Raw genomic sequence first — 15,802 nt, forward strand, 5'->3', positions numbered from 1 at the left:
AGCCATATGTGGAGCTTCCTGACCCCTTCACTTAGGAGCCAGACCTGCTGGCAGCGTCTGGGGTGCAGCATGGATAGGCAGGGAGCCTGTCTTAGCCCCACTGCACTGCTGACCAGAATCCACCCAAGGTAAGCCCAAGCCCCAGGCCCTTTCCCATCCCTCTGCTCCCCCCCCCCCAAAATTTAGAGCACCGTCTTGCAGCCCAAGTCCCTCATCCCTGGCATCTCCTCAGACACCACTCCCCACCCTTCTGCTACCTCAACCTAGAGTCACCTTCCATACCCTGCACCCCTCATCCTTGGACCCAGCCATAGGCACTGGAAAAGGAGGTGCTGTTGCATTTCCAAACTGGTTACCATCATATACAGTGTTTACAGTTTGGTTCAAGGGCTTTCAGCTCCCCTACTATACAAATTCTTCCAGCACCTTTGCCCCACCCAAGAGTCCACACCCACAGCTATCACCCCCTCTTGTACCCTAGTCTTCTGCCTCAACCCACAGCCCCTTCCACACTCTGAATCCCTCAGCCCCAGTCTGGCATGCCCTTCGGTACCCCAGACTCCTCATTCTCAACCCTACCCTACAGCCTGCACCTCCATCCGGAACCCTCATCCTCTTCCACCCCCAATCTCCTTGACTAGACCTCTCCAGCACTCTGAACTCCTTGTTTCTGCCCCACCCCAGAACCCTTACCCCCAGTTGAATCCCTTGCCACCTCCTGTGCCCCACACCTCAATCCCAGCCCAGTGATGGTTAGTGCAGGCGGGGGGCAATGAGAATGACCTGGATGAGGGGATGGATTGCACCCTCAGCAAGTTTGCAGATGACACTAAGCTAGGGGGAGAGGTAGATACGCTTACACACAGTTTAAGCTGGCAACTGTATTGTTGCTATGTTAGTCCCAAGGTAGTAGAAACACAGGGTGGGTGAGGAAATACATTTTCTTGGACCAACTTTTATGGGTGTAAGGGGTAGCCGAGTTAGTCTGTAACAGGAAAAACTTTAAAAAAAAGAAGTCTATAACCACTAAATAATTAAAAGAGGCTGATAAGAACCATTAGTTTGCACAGGAAAGGAAGAGTACTAACACCAGATTCTACACAGACATCAGGAACCTCCATTGGTTGGTTGGTGCGAGCCATCTGATATCACAATTTAGACCATTTGCATGAGAGTTAAACTTGAGAATGAAGTGGAGTTCCAATCTTTCTCTGTGTATTTGTCTTGTGGAACTGGTCTGAAACAAAACAGCAACTTGTAGATTCCTTAATGAATGTCCAGGGAGGTTTAAGTGTTCCCCAACAGGTTTTTGTGTGTTGCCTTTTCGGATATCTGATTTGTGTCCATTAATTCTTTCCCATAGAGACTATCCAGTTTGTACAATATATATTGCAGTGGGGCATTGCTGGCATTTGATAGTGTAGATCACATTACTGGAAGTTCAGTTAAATGAGCCTCTCTGATCTGGTGACTGATGTGGTTGGGTGCAGTGATGAAATCACTTGTATAGATGTGTGGGCAAAGTTTGCACTGGGGTTGATTGCAGAGGTTGGTTCCTCTGCTGGCACTCCAGCCCTTCCCACTCCCCTGCAGGGCTGGTGCACACAAAATCTACTAGCTTCAGCCTTCCCATAGGCTCTGATGTACAAGGGGAATATGGGGAGTGTCTTTCTGCTCTTCAGTTGGGGGTCACGTCAGTGAGGGGTTGTTTTTTTTGCTTCTTGTGTATGGCCCCCAACTGATTTTTCTGTGGATCTGCGGACCCAGACCCAAAAAAGGGTCCCCACCCCTGCTTAAGTACTTCACAGCATGCTTCAGTAATGAACAAGATTCCTTTAGCCTTCTTGAAAATCCAGGATTCCCTAACTCAGATTTCAGTATACACTATTTTTGCCTCTGTTACTTGCTAGAGAATGAAGATTAGTATAATCCTTCCATTCTGTGGTATTTCTCAAATCTTTGTAAGATGAACAGCTAATGCTGATTCATGATAAAACACAAATTCTAGCAATGACTCTAGGGTTGGGTTATAGAATTATGGTTTATGTCTAACCCAGCAGATTATAAGAGTAGATTGACTGTAGGGTCCTACTGTTCAGTGAGCTAAACTAGTGGGTTTTCCCTCACAGATTGGAGCCAGTGAATTTGTAAGTGGGAGAAAGGTTGACGGGTCAACTTTTTTGCAGAATTTTTTAAAGAGGAGCAATAGTAACATCCCAGAGAGAATTATAAATTGGGAGTGCAATGAAGAAAAATGTACTTGGCATATGTTAAAATAAATTTTAATTAATATTTTCTAATGTAAATCAAATGTGTATGAACTAAGGAATATATTAAGAAATTAAGGTTTTTTTCATGTCAAGATCAGAGTATTTATTTCTCTAATTCTTAAATTTTGCTCTGCAATGTTAAGAACACAGTTCTGCAAAAAATCTCACTGCCTATATCTTAAAATGTCTTGTTCATCTTCAGAGAAGATGGATTAACATTGTTACTGGTGAAGATATTTTTTCATGCCTTTTTGGTTAACCTAATTCTGACTGATTTGCCGCCTCCAGCTGTCATGGAGTATTTTATCTTCATTGTTGAGTAACTACTTGCAAGGTAAAATTTGATTAACTGCAGACACATTGTGGAACTCTTGTCAGCAAACAGCTCTGAAGCCACACAGATGTTTCTACTTTGATAGCTAATCAGAACATGATGACCAGATTTTTGCCTGCCTTAAGCAAATACTTGGTTAGTTGAGATAAGTAAGCTTGACACACTCAGTAATATGTCAAGACACAAAAGTGTTAAAATCAGAACAAGGGCTTTGAAGAAAGAAAGGAGTAGATGGATAAAATATATTACTACTGGAAACTTTGCCAGTATCTTTAATTTTTTTCTTTCTCTTATTTCCATACAATTTTTAGACTGAAATACTTTTAAAAGCAAATAACAATAATAAAGTTTTCATAAAATGCTTTTTGTATTTTTTCCTTCCAAGCCTTGATATAGTACTATGCAACAACTTATTTCCGGAGGCTGGACTTCACTCTAGTATTTTTCTATTTTAGACAATATGAAGCATTTTTATGATGTATTTATATTCTGGACTTTAGAGTCAGGAAGCATGGGAGGAATTAGCTATTAAATATTTAGTATTTAAATAGTGTAATTTTTAATATCCTTACCCCACATTAGGAAAGCAGATTGCTTTCCTGTTTCTAGAATTAAGCCCTCCCACCAGCTCCTGTATTTCCAATGCAACCCAGAAAATTCATGTTGACAAAACCCAGAAAGCGTTTGTTCACATTGTAACATGACAGAAGTCGCGACAAATGCCAGGTTTGACAACAAAAAGCTTCTACTTCCACAAGGGACTTTTGTCTCCCTCCCTCCCTTTATTGTCGACAATCATGTAGTGTGCAGTAAAGTAGTTTTTTTTTATCAAGCTTATTGAACTCCAACATGTTTCCCACAATGCCTGATTAGGCATACTGGCCAGTGCTTTGAACTCTGCTGCTTTGCAGCCACATAAAGGGAGAGAGTAGCTCTCATTCAGGTGTCCTTGCTCCACAGTTCAGGGGCCAGCTCAGCATACAGTTCAGGAAGGTTGGTTTGCACATGTGAAAGGTCCGTAGCCACTGGTCTTCATCCCACACCTACATGACAGTGTAATCCCACCATTCAGTGCTGATTTTCCTAGCCCAAAAGCGATACACTACTGTGTACAGCTGATCTGAGACAGCCCAGTGCAATGCCACTTCGCTTCTGTCCCTGTCACTCACATGGTCATCCTCAACTACTTAGTCCTATCCTATTAATTGCATAAATAGCTCTGCTGCAATGTGTGATGTCCTAAGCACATTGAATACAGCATAGGAGAGAAGTCTGGAATCCATGATTTCTCAAAGCAGGTAGGTGCTGGAAGTTTGCCGTAAGGACTATCATACAAGTGGTGTGAAAGTAAGCCAGAAGCGCAGGGAGGGCTGGGAAGCAAAGAGGGTGGCTGATGGGATGTCTTTTGTGTTCCCAAAATGCCTAGCACTATGTTGAGCACTCCCACAGTGCTTGGTATCCCCTTCAGTTGCTAAGCACTGTAGGATGTTGATCCACTTTGCTTTGCTCTTTTTGTTGACAGGGAGCTAAGATGTGGCCATGAAAAATCAATGAGTGGCAGAAAAAGAGATTTGGCCATTTTTCAGTTTTGACAACTTTTGCATGTTGACAGCACTTTCTTCACCAAATCTTTCCACTGTAGACATAGCCTTAGAAATGAAAAACACCTGTGATTGAAGTGATGTTACACAGCAGGGCACTTTAACTCAGCATTTCCCAAACTATGGGCTGCGGGAAAAAAATACCAGGCCTCAGTATGCCTGGCGGCTGCGGGCAGGGCTGGCCTTAGGCCAATTTGGTCGAATCGGGACCCGCGCCCTTAAACACGGAAGTGCTGGCGAGTTATAGAGCTGGGGGCCCTTCTCCACCAATATGTGAAGCTGGGTCTCCTCCCCCGGCTCTGCCTGGAGCGGGCCCTGGCCAGTCCCTGCCGTGCGCAGCGGCTCCTCGCCGGCTGCTGCTGCCCATGTGTGGCGTTGCACGTGGGCGGGGAGGATGCCCGGGCATGACGTGACATCACGGCCCAGGATTTTAAAACTCCTCGGAGGCAGATTGCGGGGCTGCCTCCGGGTTCGGCCTCCGGGGCCTGAGAGTAGACTCCGGCTCCGCAACATGGAAGGCAGAAGGCAGGGAATGGGCTTGTGCGGCGGCGGCGGGAGAGGAGAGGAGAGGAGGCGGCGGGGGGGGGGGAAGGGAAGGGGCTTGGGCGGAGGTGGGAGGGGCTTGGGCAGAGGGGGAGGGGTGGAAGGAGAAGGGGCTTGGGAGGGGAAGACACCAAGGGACAGGGTGCAGAAGACACAAATGCCAGGGGGCCAAGTGCAGACAATGAGGGAAAGGGCAGGAGGGAAGGTGTCAGTGGGAGAAGGGACAGGGTGATGCTGGGAGAGGAGAGGAGAGGAGAAAGGCATTGGGTGCTAGAGGGGGAGGTGCTGGGAGAAGGCTTGAAAGAAGGGGTGGGCATGAGAAAGGTGGGGATGGAGCAAGTCATGTATGAGGGCACAGAGGGGCATGAGCGGAATGGGGGCAGAGAGTGGTGGGGGGTGGGAATCAGGGAAAAAGGGGCAGGGGCAATAAGGGAAGGGGTTGGCACCAGGAGAGTACAGGGCCAAGGGAAGGTGCAGGTTCCAGGGGATTATGGGGTGAAGCAGAAGGGCAGACACCTGCAGGGGAGAGACCAGCACCAGAAGAGAGAGGCAGGACAGGTGCGTAGAGGGAGGTATTAGAAGAGGGGTAGCTCACATGATCAGAGTGGGGCTACTGGAGGAGTGGGCATAGGGGGAAGAGAAGGGCTGGTGGAGGGGGGCAGGTTGCAGGAGGAGAAGACCAGGAGTCAGGACAGCAGAGGAGGGTGAGGAGTTGGGGAGCAGCAGGCATCAGGGGAGATGATGGAGCAAGGAGAGGAGACATGGCAGCAGAGAGAAAAGGGTAAAGGTTTATAAAATATTTATTAATAACTTGGTATGCTGCCTACGGCCAGTTTGTTTGTGCCCTGCGGTACAGTTTGGGTTTATGTGGGGATCAACATGTGGCCGGTGAGTGGGAGCCGAAACAAAAAAGTAGTCAGTGTAATGACCTTCTGTTGATGTGTTTTAGTTGTTAAATTCTTGGACTGTCATTGCTCGTGAAAAGTGCTGTCACATGGGTAGAAATCGGGTAAATATTGAATTTTATTAATATCAGGAGAACTGACTTAAATGGGGCCTGTGTGTTGTGTAGTCTTGCCTTAATCTTTGTATTCATGCCTGTCAGTGTGAGAGAAGATATTCGTATATATTTGCTTGCATATGCAACCACGCTTAAGTTGAGGCCCTCAGCATGTTCTGTAAATATCAGTGTGGCCACTGGGGCTTCCAAAGTTGAGTTGCCCTCGCTCATCCCTGACAGGTGTCTATCTAACCTGGTCTTAAATATCTTCAGTGTTGGAGATTCCGCAATCTCACTAGGCCAGTGTTTCTCAAACTATGGGCTGTGGCCCGGTACAGGGGAGTGGGACTGACCCAGCCATATGTAGATCTCGGGGCGCTGCCTCTCTTTCCCTCTCCTCCCCCCACAAAGCACGAGTTAGTCCAGCACAGGGATTCTCTTGTCCCCCCACACACACATACACCCTCAAGTAGTTGCGAACTGGCTAGCTGGTAGACACACTCATGGGCTACGTCTCGACTGGCCACATAAGACGTATGCATGCAAAGCAGGCAAGTCAGAATAGGGAAATCCGCGGGGGATTTAAATAAACATGTCCGCCACTTTTTTTCCGGCTTGGGGAAAAGCCGAAAAAAGCGTCTAGACTGGCGCGATCCTCCTCCTGAAGGTAGGAATAAGAGATTCTCCGGAAAAGGGCTTTATTCCGGAGGATCGCGCCAGTCTAGACGCTTTTTTCCGGCTTTTCCCCAAGCCGGAAAAAAAGCGGCAGACATGTTTATTTAAATCCCGCGGGGGATATTTAAATCCCCCGCGGATTTCCCTATTCCAAAGTTAGAAATTAGCATGCCTCTTCCGGAGAAGGGGCCAGTCTAGACGTAGCCATGCAGTCTGAGCACATTTACCAGCCAGGCAGTTCAAAACTACAAACGGATACATCTAGTAATAATAAAACTTACCTAATGAGAAAATACCAGACATGTTATATGTCTGGTATTTTCTCAGTTTGTTTTTTATGTGTTTATATTTTTGGGCTGCAAAAAACAGTACTGAAAAAAAGGGTTCCAGCTAAAGTAAAAAGTTTGGGAAACCCTCGTCTAACCAGCTTTCTGTCTGGCTAACAGTCCATTTATCCAATCCATATTCCTTAACTTGCTGGCAAGAATATTGTGGGTGACCATATCAAGCTTTGCTAAAGCTGGCACTGGGGGTATTGGGAGGACAAGAAACAATTTATTTGAATAGTCATCATTTGATTAATGAATATGCAAATGAACATTACCAGTCCTCCAAAAGTTTGTGAGTGGATTTACTGGTCCTCGTGTCAAAAAGTTTGGGAACCCCTACTTTAACCAAAATTCTAAACAGAAAGAGTTGCCATATACAGCCAGTACCCGAAGCAAAATACTCTTAAGTGCTTTTTAATTAGAAAGATAAACACACAGTCAGTTTTTTAAACAGTTAAAATTAGATTTTTTTAGTATTGCACCAGTGTTTTTTGGGTACACACATGGTTCAAAAAACGAGTTCAGGTGTTGCCACTTATCTTAAGATGCAGTGAAATACCGTATACTTGAAAATAGAGTAACACACTGAATCTAGAAGAATTTATTTTTTCATGTAGCTTGATTGGCTTGTTCTTTAAGTACTGTAATTATTGCTATGTATTGCTTCTTTACAGTCTATTTTCAAGTCTCTTTAGTCATTATCATATCCAAGAGTCATGGTTCAAATTGGGTAAGGTACTGTGTACTTACGGAGGTGGCTTTTTTGTTTTTGCTCCGAGAAACTATTGATAGGAACTTAGGTTGTATCTTCTGAAGTCTGGAGCCTCTTGGCTTTAATTTAAAACAAAACAATACTTGTGAGACTTGCACAGTTTGGCTATGTCTACACTGGTGGCTTCTTGCGCAAGAACATCTTGCGCAAGTGTTCTTGTGCAAGAAGTCTTGCACAAGAAAATGTCCACACTGCCATGTGTGAGCTGTGCTTTTGCGCAAGAGCGCCCATGGCAGTGTGGATGCTCTTTTGCGCAAGAAAGCTCTGATGGCCATTTTAGCCATAGGGCTTTCTTGCGCAAGAAATCCCTGCCAAGCGTCCACACTGCCCTCTTGCACAAGAGCTCCTGCGCAAGAGGGCATACACTTGTTAAAAAAGAGCGTAGCTCTTGCGCAAGGAGCTCTCTCTTACCATGCCGTACTGTAAATTTACTTGCGCAAGAGCGGGCAGGCAGTGTGGACGCTTTGCAGATTCTTGCGCAAGAATGGCCGTTGACATAGCCCTGTTGTTGTATAGATTATTTTCCAGATTCTTTCTGATGGGAGAAGAGATCTATTTTTTCTGAGTTCCATTTAATTGTAGGCACTAAATATTAACTTTTTAGTCACTGGGAATGACTTTTCTTTTTGCTAAAGGCTATTGTAAAAGGTGTTATTAGGTCCTAAACCAAAAAAGTCTATATAACAGCGATAGGGACATTCACAGCCATTTATTAGAACATGTGCTCAGAAATAGTGTTGAATGGCTTTTAAAAACTGGTTGAACATAGCTTAAACACACAGTTGATGAATCTATATTAGCTTGAAATTCTTTTTTTTTTAAAGTTCTTTAGGGATTTAATTTGTCCTCATTAAAATCAGTTTAGGAAGAGGCACAACAACAATTGTTTTTCTTTTAATTTATTCTTGTGGAAGGTTAGTTTACATGTAAAGAGCTACAGAGCAGCTGAGTCATTAGCTAAGTTGTTTGCAGAATGTTATCACCAGTTTGTTTAATATCTTTGAGCGAGCCCCGTTAGTGGTTACCACTTAGAACTAAAGTCACTATCCTTGCATTAAAGGTCTATAACATAGCTCTGTAGTTAATGTTTACATCTGCAACAAACAAATAGTTTTGAAATGTGAAAACAGTTTAGATTCCCTATTCCATGAATGCCAGAAACAGCACGTAGTATTTCATATATCTGGTTTTTTAGTTGTAGCAACTCTGACTTTTCTTATCAATTTACTTTTTCTACAGAAAAGCTCTTACCAAAGTTTCTTAGTGCTGCCTATAAATGTTTGGTTTCACTGTGCTAATGTTGCTATTCTTTTATCGCCTTGTTTCTCAGATGTTGTGAGGCTGGATATGAGGGATGTGAACTTGTAAACGTGTACATGGTTAACCAGTGAGCCTGGGCTCATCCGTTAACCTTCATGGTTACAACCCCCCACATGCTGCTTTCTCTGATACAGAGTAGGGAAGTTAACTATTCAATTACATAACTGTGTAACTACATGAAATCTTAGCAGTTACACAACTATTCGATTTTCCCCAGAGGCAGTGCCAGCAGCTAGTGTACTCCTGGCCCCACTCCCAGGGAACCCCTTGCCATCCAGCGCTGCTGTTTCTGTATCGGAGGCAGCAGCCATCTTTCTATCCATCTTACCGTCCATTTATCCAATCCACATTCTCTTAACTTGCTGACAAGAATATTGTGGGAGACCGTATCAAAAGCCTTGCTAAAGTCAAGATATATCACATCCACTGACTTTCCCATGTCCACAGAGCCACTTACCTCATCATAAAAGCTAATCAGATTGGTCAGGCACAACTTGCCCTTTGTGAATTCATGCTGACTCTTCCTGATCACTTTCCTCTCTTCCAAGTGCCTCAAAATGGATTCCTTAAGGATCCCTTCCATGATTTTTCCAGGAACGAAGGTAAGACTGACCGGCCTATAATTCCCTGGATTGTCCTTCTTCCCTTTTTTGAAGATGGGCACTACATTTGCCTTTTTCCAATCATCCGAGATCTCTCCCGATCTCCACAATTTTTCAAAGATAATGGCCAAAAGCTCCTCAATGACATTTGCCAACTCCCTCAGTACCCTACGATGCATTAAGTCTGGACCCATGGATTTGTGTATATTTAAATAGTTCCTAACCTGTTCTTTCCCTACCAAGGGCTGTCCATCTTCATCCCATCTTTTGTCACTTAACACATTAGTCCGGAAGCCGACCCTGCCTGTGAATACAGAGGCAAAGAAAGCATTGAGTACTTCAGCTTTCCCCACATCATCTGTCACGAAGTTACCTCCTTCATCAGTAGGGGCCCCACACTCTCTCTGATCAGCTTCTTCTTGTTAACATGCCTGTAGAAACCTTTCTTGTTATCCTTCACATCCTTAGCCAGTCGCAATTCCAATTGCGCTTTTACCTTCCTGATAACCCCCCAGCATTCTCAAACTATACATTTATACCCCTCTCTGGTCATTTGTCCAAGTTTCCTCTTTTTATATGCTTCCTTTTTGTGCTTAAGTTCACCAAGGATTTCCCCTGTAAGCCAGTCTGGTCTCCTACCATGTTTGCCTCTCTTGCTACGCATCAGGATGGTTTCTTTCTGTGCCTTCAATAAGGCTTCTTTAAAATACTGCCAGCTGTCCTGGACTCCTTTCCCCTTCATGTTAGCATCCCAGGGGATTCTGCCCATCAGGTCTCTGAGGGAGTCAAAATCTGCTTTTCTGAAGTCCCAGGTATGTATTTTACTGCTCTCTTTTCTTCTTTTGGTCAGGATCCTGAAATCTACCATCTCATGATCACTGTTTCCAAGATTATTACCCACCTCTACTTCCCCTATTAGTTAATCCCTGTTTGTGAGCAGAAGGTCAAGATGCGCATGGCCCCTGGTCAGATCCTGCAGCACTTGTACCAAGAAGTTATCCCCAGCATTCTCCCAAAACTTCCTGGATTGTCTGTGTACTGCTGTATTGGTCTCCCAACAGATGTCAGGGTGATTAAAGTCCCCCACGAGAACCAGGGCCTGCAATCTGGAAGCTTCTCTCAGTTGTCCAAAGAAAGCCTCATCTACCTGATTTGGTGGCCTGTAGTAGACACCAACCACAACATCACTGCTGTTGTTTGCACCTCTAAACTTAACCCATAGACTCTCAACAGGTTTTTCTCCCTCTGTATACTGGAGTTCTTACATATAGTGCAACTCCTCCTCCACCACCACCACCACCACCACCAGCAGCTAAACTCAACAGTGATAAAAGCAGGCATTGCTCTGCTGGAGTTAAACTGTGGATGTAGCAGAAATTAGTGATTTTTCACTTTTGTACAGCAGATACGATTTGATATTTGGATTTTAAAAATATGAAAGACTTCTCTGGTCTAGTGTGAACTAATGAGCAATCATAATTATTTCTGCTCCTTTTTTCCCTGTTTTTTCTTAACCCATCTGCCAGTCTTATCTTCCAGTAGAAGAGATTAAAATTCTTAATAGGACAGACTCCCACACAGCATAATAATTGTATTCTGTTTTTGAAATTAATATTGTGTTAATGTTAAACGGGGGAGATCAAGTTGCAGTATTATTCTCACACATCATTAAAGTACAAAAAACTTGCCCTGTTAAATAAACAAGCAATATATACATTTTTAATTAAAGAATTAAAACAAATGAAAATGCATTAACATCTGAATGAAATCCTCCACACTGCTTTTATTACTTTTCTTTTCCCTGAAACCATGCAGAAAGCAAGATCGAATAAGATAATTTTTCATGGACGCAACAGAGGTACTGATTTAAATAGGAAGGATATAGCCAACTCCTGTTCACTTCTGACTGTACAGTCACTAAACTTGGCTTGAAGACTGGCAGATATTAAATCAGTGAAACTGTGGTGAGGTCTAGCCAGTAGGTTGGGAAATTATGATCCTTAATCTTCAATACTTTTATGGGATTTGTTGCCTAGTTTTGAAGAATGAAGTTATCATTGGGTTAATCAGGCTTTTGGCAGGCCTAAATTGTTATACCATTCTGAATAGTAGTGGCTTTTCTGTTAAGGTAAAATGTTTCTCAGATTTATTTGTTCTTACTCTGAGCCTCACACAGAGTCAAAAATACTTAATTCCTTTGGACAAATAACGCAAAAGAAGATCAAGCATTGTTGTTATTGGTGGATTATGAAATTAAAACAGGCATCTAGTCCTCAAGAATGCAATTATGAATTGTGTATATCTGGTTCAGAAAGCTACTGATACTTGAAGGATATTTGAATTTTGGATGCATGCTTTTGTGAAAGTTTTTTTCTTAAAACTCAGTTTCTAAACTCAGCAATTGCCATGGCAGCAAAATCTAGTGTTTAGAATTGGGGGGAAGGGAGGGAGGAGGGAGGACAACTGAGAATCACATTTTGTCTCTGTTCCTGAATTTGCATGGATTGCCGTGTATACTTCAACTAATCAGTGGTTCTAGAAAATGACTCCCTTTCTACTTCAAAGAGGGGCTGTATTACTCATTCAAGTTAGCAGTTTAAGATCCTCAAAAGAAATGCAGTGTTATATTATTTTATCAGAATTTGTACTATGATTGCTTCTCATGACATCAGTCTCATTTTTGAATGAATGACTATATTTACTCAGGCATTTTAAAAAAGTAGGAGCAAAAAACTGTTCATGTGGGGGGAAAGGCCACTGATCTGAAATACAGGCAGTCCCCGACTTACGCGGATCCGACTTATGTCGGATCTGCACTTATGAACGGGGCTTTTCTTGCCCCAGAGCTCACGGGCGGCGGGTCGCCGCCCGTGTCCTCCGGGGCGAAAAAAGCTTCTCCCGGTCTCCCTGGTCTACTGGGGGGGTCCAGCAAAGCCGCTGGACCCCCCCAGCAGACCAGGGACACCCGAGCAAAGCCGCCGCCTGGGCGGCTTTGCTCGTTTGCCCGGGAGCAAAGCCGCCCAGGCAGCGGGACCCCCGCCGCCTGGGCGGCTTTGCTCCTGTCCCCCTGGTCTGCTGGGGGGGGGGTCCAGCGGCTTTGCTGGACCCCCCCAGCAGACCAGGGGGACAGGAGGAAAGCCGCACAGGCGGCATCCCGCCGCCTGCGCGGCTTTGCTCGGGGGCAAAGGAGCAAAGCCACACGGGCGGCGGGATCCCTCCGCCTATGTGGCTTTGCTCAGGTCTCCCTGGCGTGCTGGGGGGGGACTCCCCCCAGCACCCCAGGGAGACAGGAGCAAAGCCTCACGGGCAGCGGGGTCCCTCTGCCTGTGCGGCTTTGCTCGGGTCTCCCTGGTCTGCTGGGGGGAGGGGGCGTAGCTAGTGCACCCCCCCCAGCAGACCAGGCTTTTGTTGCGGGACGCCTCGGGTAGAGCAGCTGGGGTGCTGCCGGATTGGTCCTGTGGGAACCTACCGGGCAGCGCCCTAGCTGTTCTGTCCCAGGCTCCAGATTCAGCAGCTGTTGAAACTGATCAGGCTGATTCCAGGAAGCTGGGGGCAGAGCAACTCTGCCTCCGGCTTCCTGTAGTCAGCCCCTGGTCAGTTTCAGTGGCAGCAGCTGAATCTGGAGCCAGTTCCGACTTACATACAAATTCAACTTAAGAACAAACCTATAGTCCCTATCTTGTACGTAACCCGGGGACTGCCTGTACTGCTTAAAAGCATTATAGCATCTCAGAGCTAATGTGAGTAATTACCTTACAAACAGAAGTCACTTAGATAAGCCTTATCAATAGATAAAACTGGGTACAAAGTTCTTTTTTTAAGCAGTGATTACTCCAGCTGAAACTTGTGAATAATGACCTCAGTTTTTGTTCATTCAAGAAGTCTTTAGTTTTAAATAGTATTTTTATTATTATAGTCTTGTTAAGACTTAGTGCTTGCCCTATATTCAGTGGCTTATACCTTAGCTCAAAAAATGGAGGGAAGAAAAGTAGGAGAAAATCAGCCTACTTGGAAAAAACCCAGAACGCCTGCTTCTATGTGCTTTATCACCAGACATGCTCTCATTATGCTGAAATTTCGTCTTCCTCTTTTCTGCTTTCCTTCTCTCTCTCAGATCTCTCTATCCCCAGACTAGTACTTTGCCCTAACAATTTTTTAGTCAAGAATAGTATTTTGGTCATCATAGATATTCAAAATCTGAACTGAATGGGTACATTAATCTCCCCTTTCGTTAGGTAATAAAACTGTAGTTACACATGTTAAGGAAACCGAGGAAGCTTGAAAAATTAATGACTAATTGCTCAAGAAAGGGACTTAGCCTTCTTCAAGAGACAGGAGCAGCACTGACACAGGAGGGGCTGTTGAGAGGAACTGGGGTGTGAAGTAAGTGGGAGAGTGGGAAGCTGAGATAGAAGTTGTCTGTCTGGACATGTGTTGGAGTTTTGAAAATAATAGCCAAGCAAATCATGCAGTCAAGTAAATACTTGTGGTTACTGAGAAGTTATGCAAAGCAGCTCCCATCAGCTAGCCAGCCTGCAGGTACTTGTGTAACTGAGAAATAACTGCAGTCATCAACCAGAAGCTGTACATTATTTCTCTGCTAGGGCTGAAACAGTGCTGATATTGCCAAAAATCACTTCTTGGAAATCATGAGAGTGTAAGAAAAATAAATGTTGGGTTCTTTTTGTCGTCAGATTTTTAAACCTGCAGGATTCATGTTTTCACATTCTTCTCCATAACCATGAGGACCAGAATCTTTTTTTAATGAAAATTCAGATTCTCATGGAGTTACATGACTCAAGGAGCTGAGGGCTTGAGAAAACATCCTGAATATCTTGAGATTTACAATAAAATCTCAAAAGTTTGCAACTCTGCAATTCCCATGCAGAATAATAGAGCTGTAAGCAAAAGTGAATACCAGTGTTAGAAATATTCTGCCTTTGTGCCAGAAAGGTGCAGCTGTTTTTACCTGGCTAATAATGCCTTTTCACCCCAATACACAACTGAACACCACACAAATAGATAAATCTTTCTTCTCCCCATTATTCCTGATTTGATATTGTTGGCTGGGTTTTGGTGTCACATGATTGCTAAGCAGGAGAGCCCTGTTGAAAAAGACTTAAACAAAAAGTCCAATAATTCAGTATTTTCCAGACTTGTTTAGTGCTATGGTGTGAAGCAAGAATGTGTTTCATGCATTTTTATATAGTTCTGCCAGAAGTTTCACAGAGAAGCTGTGAAGAACCAGCTATTGATGATGACAGTGAGGATCATTGTGTAACCCCTCCAGTTCACTGATCCAGTATGAGTTTGTTCAAGATAGGGGAAGTCTGCCTTGCAACTTTTTACACAACTTTGGGAGACTGGACTTGAGGTTCCTTTCTGTTCTCTGTATTGTGTGCCACAGACCCACTTGGACCACCATGAACAGGCTTTATTTTGTAAAGAACATAAAACAGAATTGTAGCTCAGTAGACGTCTGCCTCTCTGCTTGCAGCCTCCGTGCTCTCAGCTCAGTTGGTGCTGAGACCCTGGGGGAAAGAGGGTACATTCTGGGAGAAACCAGGAAGTTCTACCAACATGCCACAGTTTGTACACCACAACTTGTGGTTCCCAAGACTGCTGTTGAAACAAACGTACAATTGCTTCAGCCATCTTCTCCACTTCACGTCTGCCCTCCTTGCACTGCCCTTCCCCATCACTTCCCAGTTATCTTTGTTTTGTTCTTAGCAGGGTTCAGACATCCTCCTTAGCTAAAAGTACCAATAATCAACCTACAATCTAAAGGGAGATTTTAAGCACCTTTGAACTGCAGTCTGATGCTTTTGGTCTTTCTTTTTTTACATAGTAGCTGTAGTAAGCCAGGCAACACTGGAACTGGAACAGAACCAGTCAAAAAAGGTGGAGGAGCACAAGTCCATCATACTGGCTTTTAATGTCCTTAATCTGCTAATTGAAGCCATTGCCAAAGGAAGGGTGCAGAGTGAACACTAGAAATAAATAAAAACACAGAGCTTTGAGCCAGGACCACAATTGTTGGTCTGACTCTTATCAGATGGTCAGTTTCCCGTGTTAACGTTCTGTTACTATGACTTCCTCTTTTAGGATTCACCTCTGTTTGATCTTATCAAGCAGTCCAAGGATCGAGAAGGTCAAGCTGATCAACCTGAGCCCACATGTACTCTTAATTTGCCTCTTCAGCATAATCACACTGCTGCAGATCTGTAAGTACAGTGCATGCTTGAAGTTTAGTGTTATGTGGAGTTAATTTCTTCCACAATATTTTATTACCATTTGTTTGTATACTGCATTTTTCCTAGTTAGACTTGATACTAAAGTTATGTTGACTTGTGCTT

General features: G+C 44.2%; 1 protein-coding gene across 4 annotated transcripts in view; it reads left to right on the forward strand.

The window, feature by feature from the left end:
* Positions 1 to 15,802, forward strand: part of RB1 (RB transcriptional corepressor 1) — a 152,369-nt gene that overhangs the window by 119,560 nt on the left and 17,007 nt on the right. For all 4 annotated transcript variants that reach the window (XM_075919038.1, XM_006122970.4, XM_006122971.4 and 1 more), the window contains one exon: positions 15,552 to 15,670. In XM_075919038.1, coding sequence (XP_075775153.1) covers positions 15,552 to 15,670 — 119 coding nt within the window. The remainder of the gene's footprint in view (positions 1 to 15,551; positions 15,671 to 15,802) is intronic.

This window comes from Pelodiscus sinensis, chromosome 1 (genome assembly GCF_049634645.1).
Source record: "Pelodiscus sinensis isolate JC-2024 chromosome 1, ASM4963464v1, whole genome shotgun sequence".
Classification (NCBI taxonomy): domain Eukaryota; kingdom Metazoa; phylum Chordata; order Testudines; family Trionychidae; genus Pelodiscus; species Pelodiscus sinensis.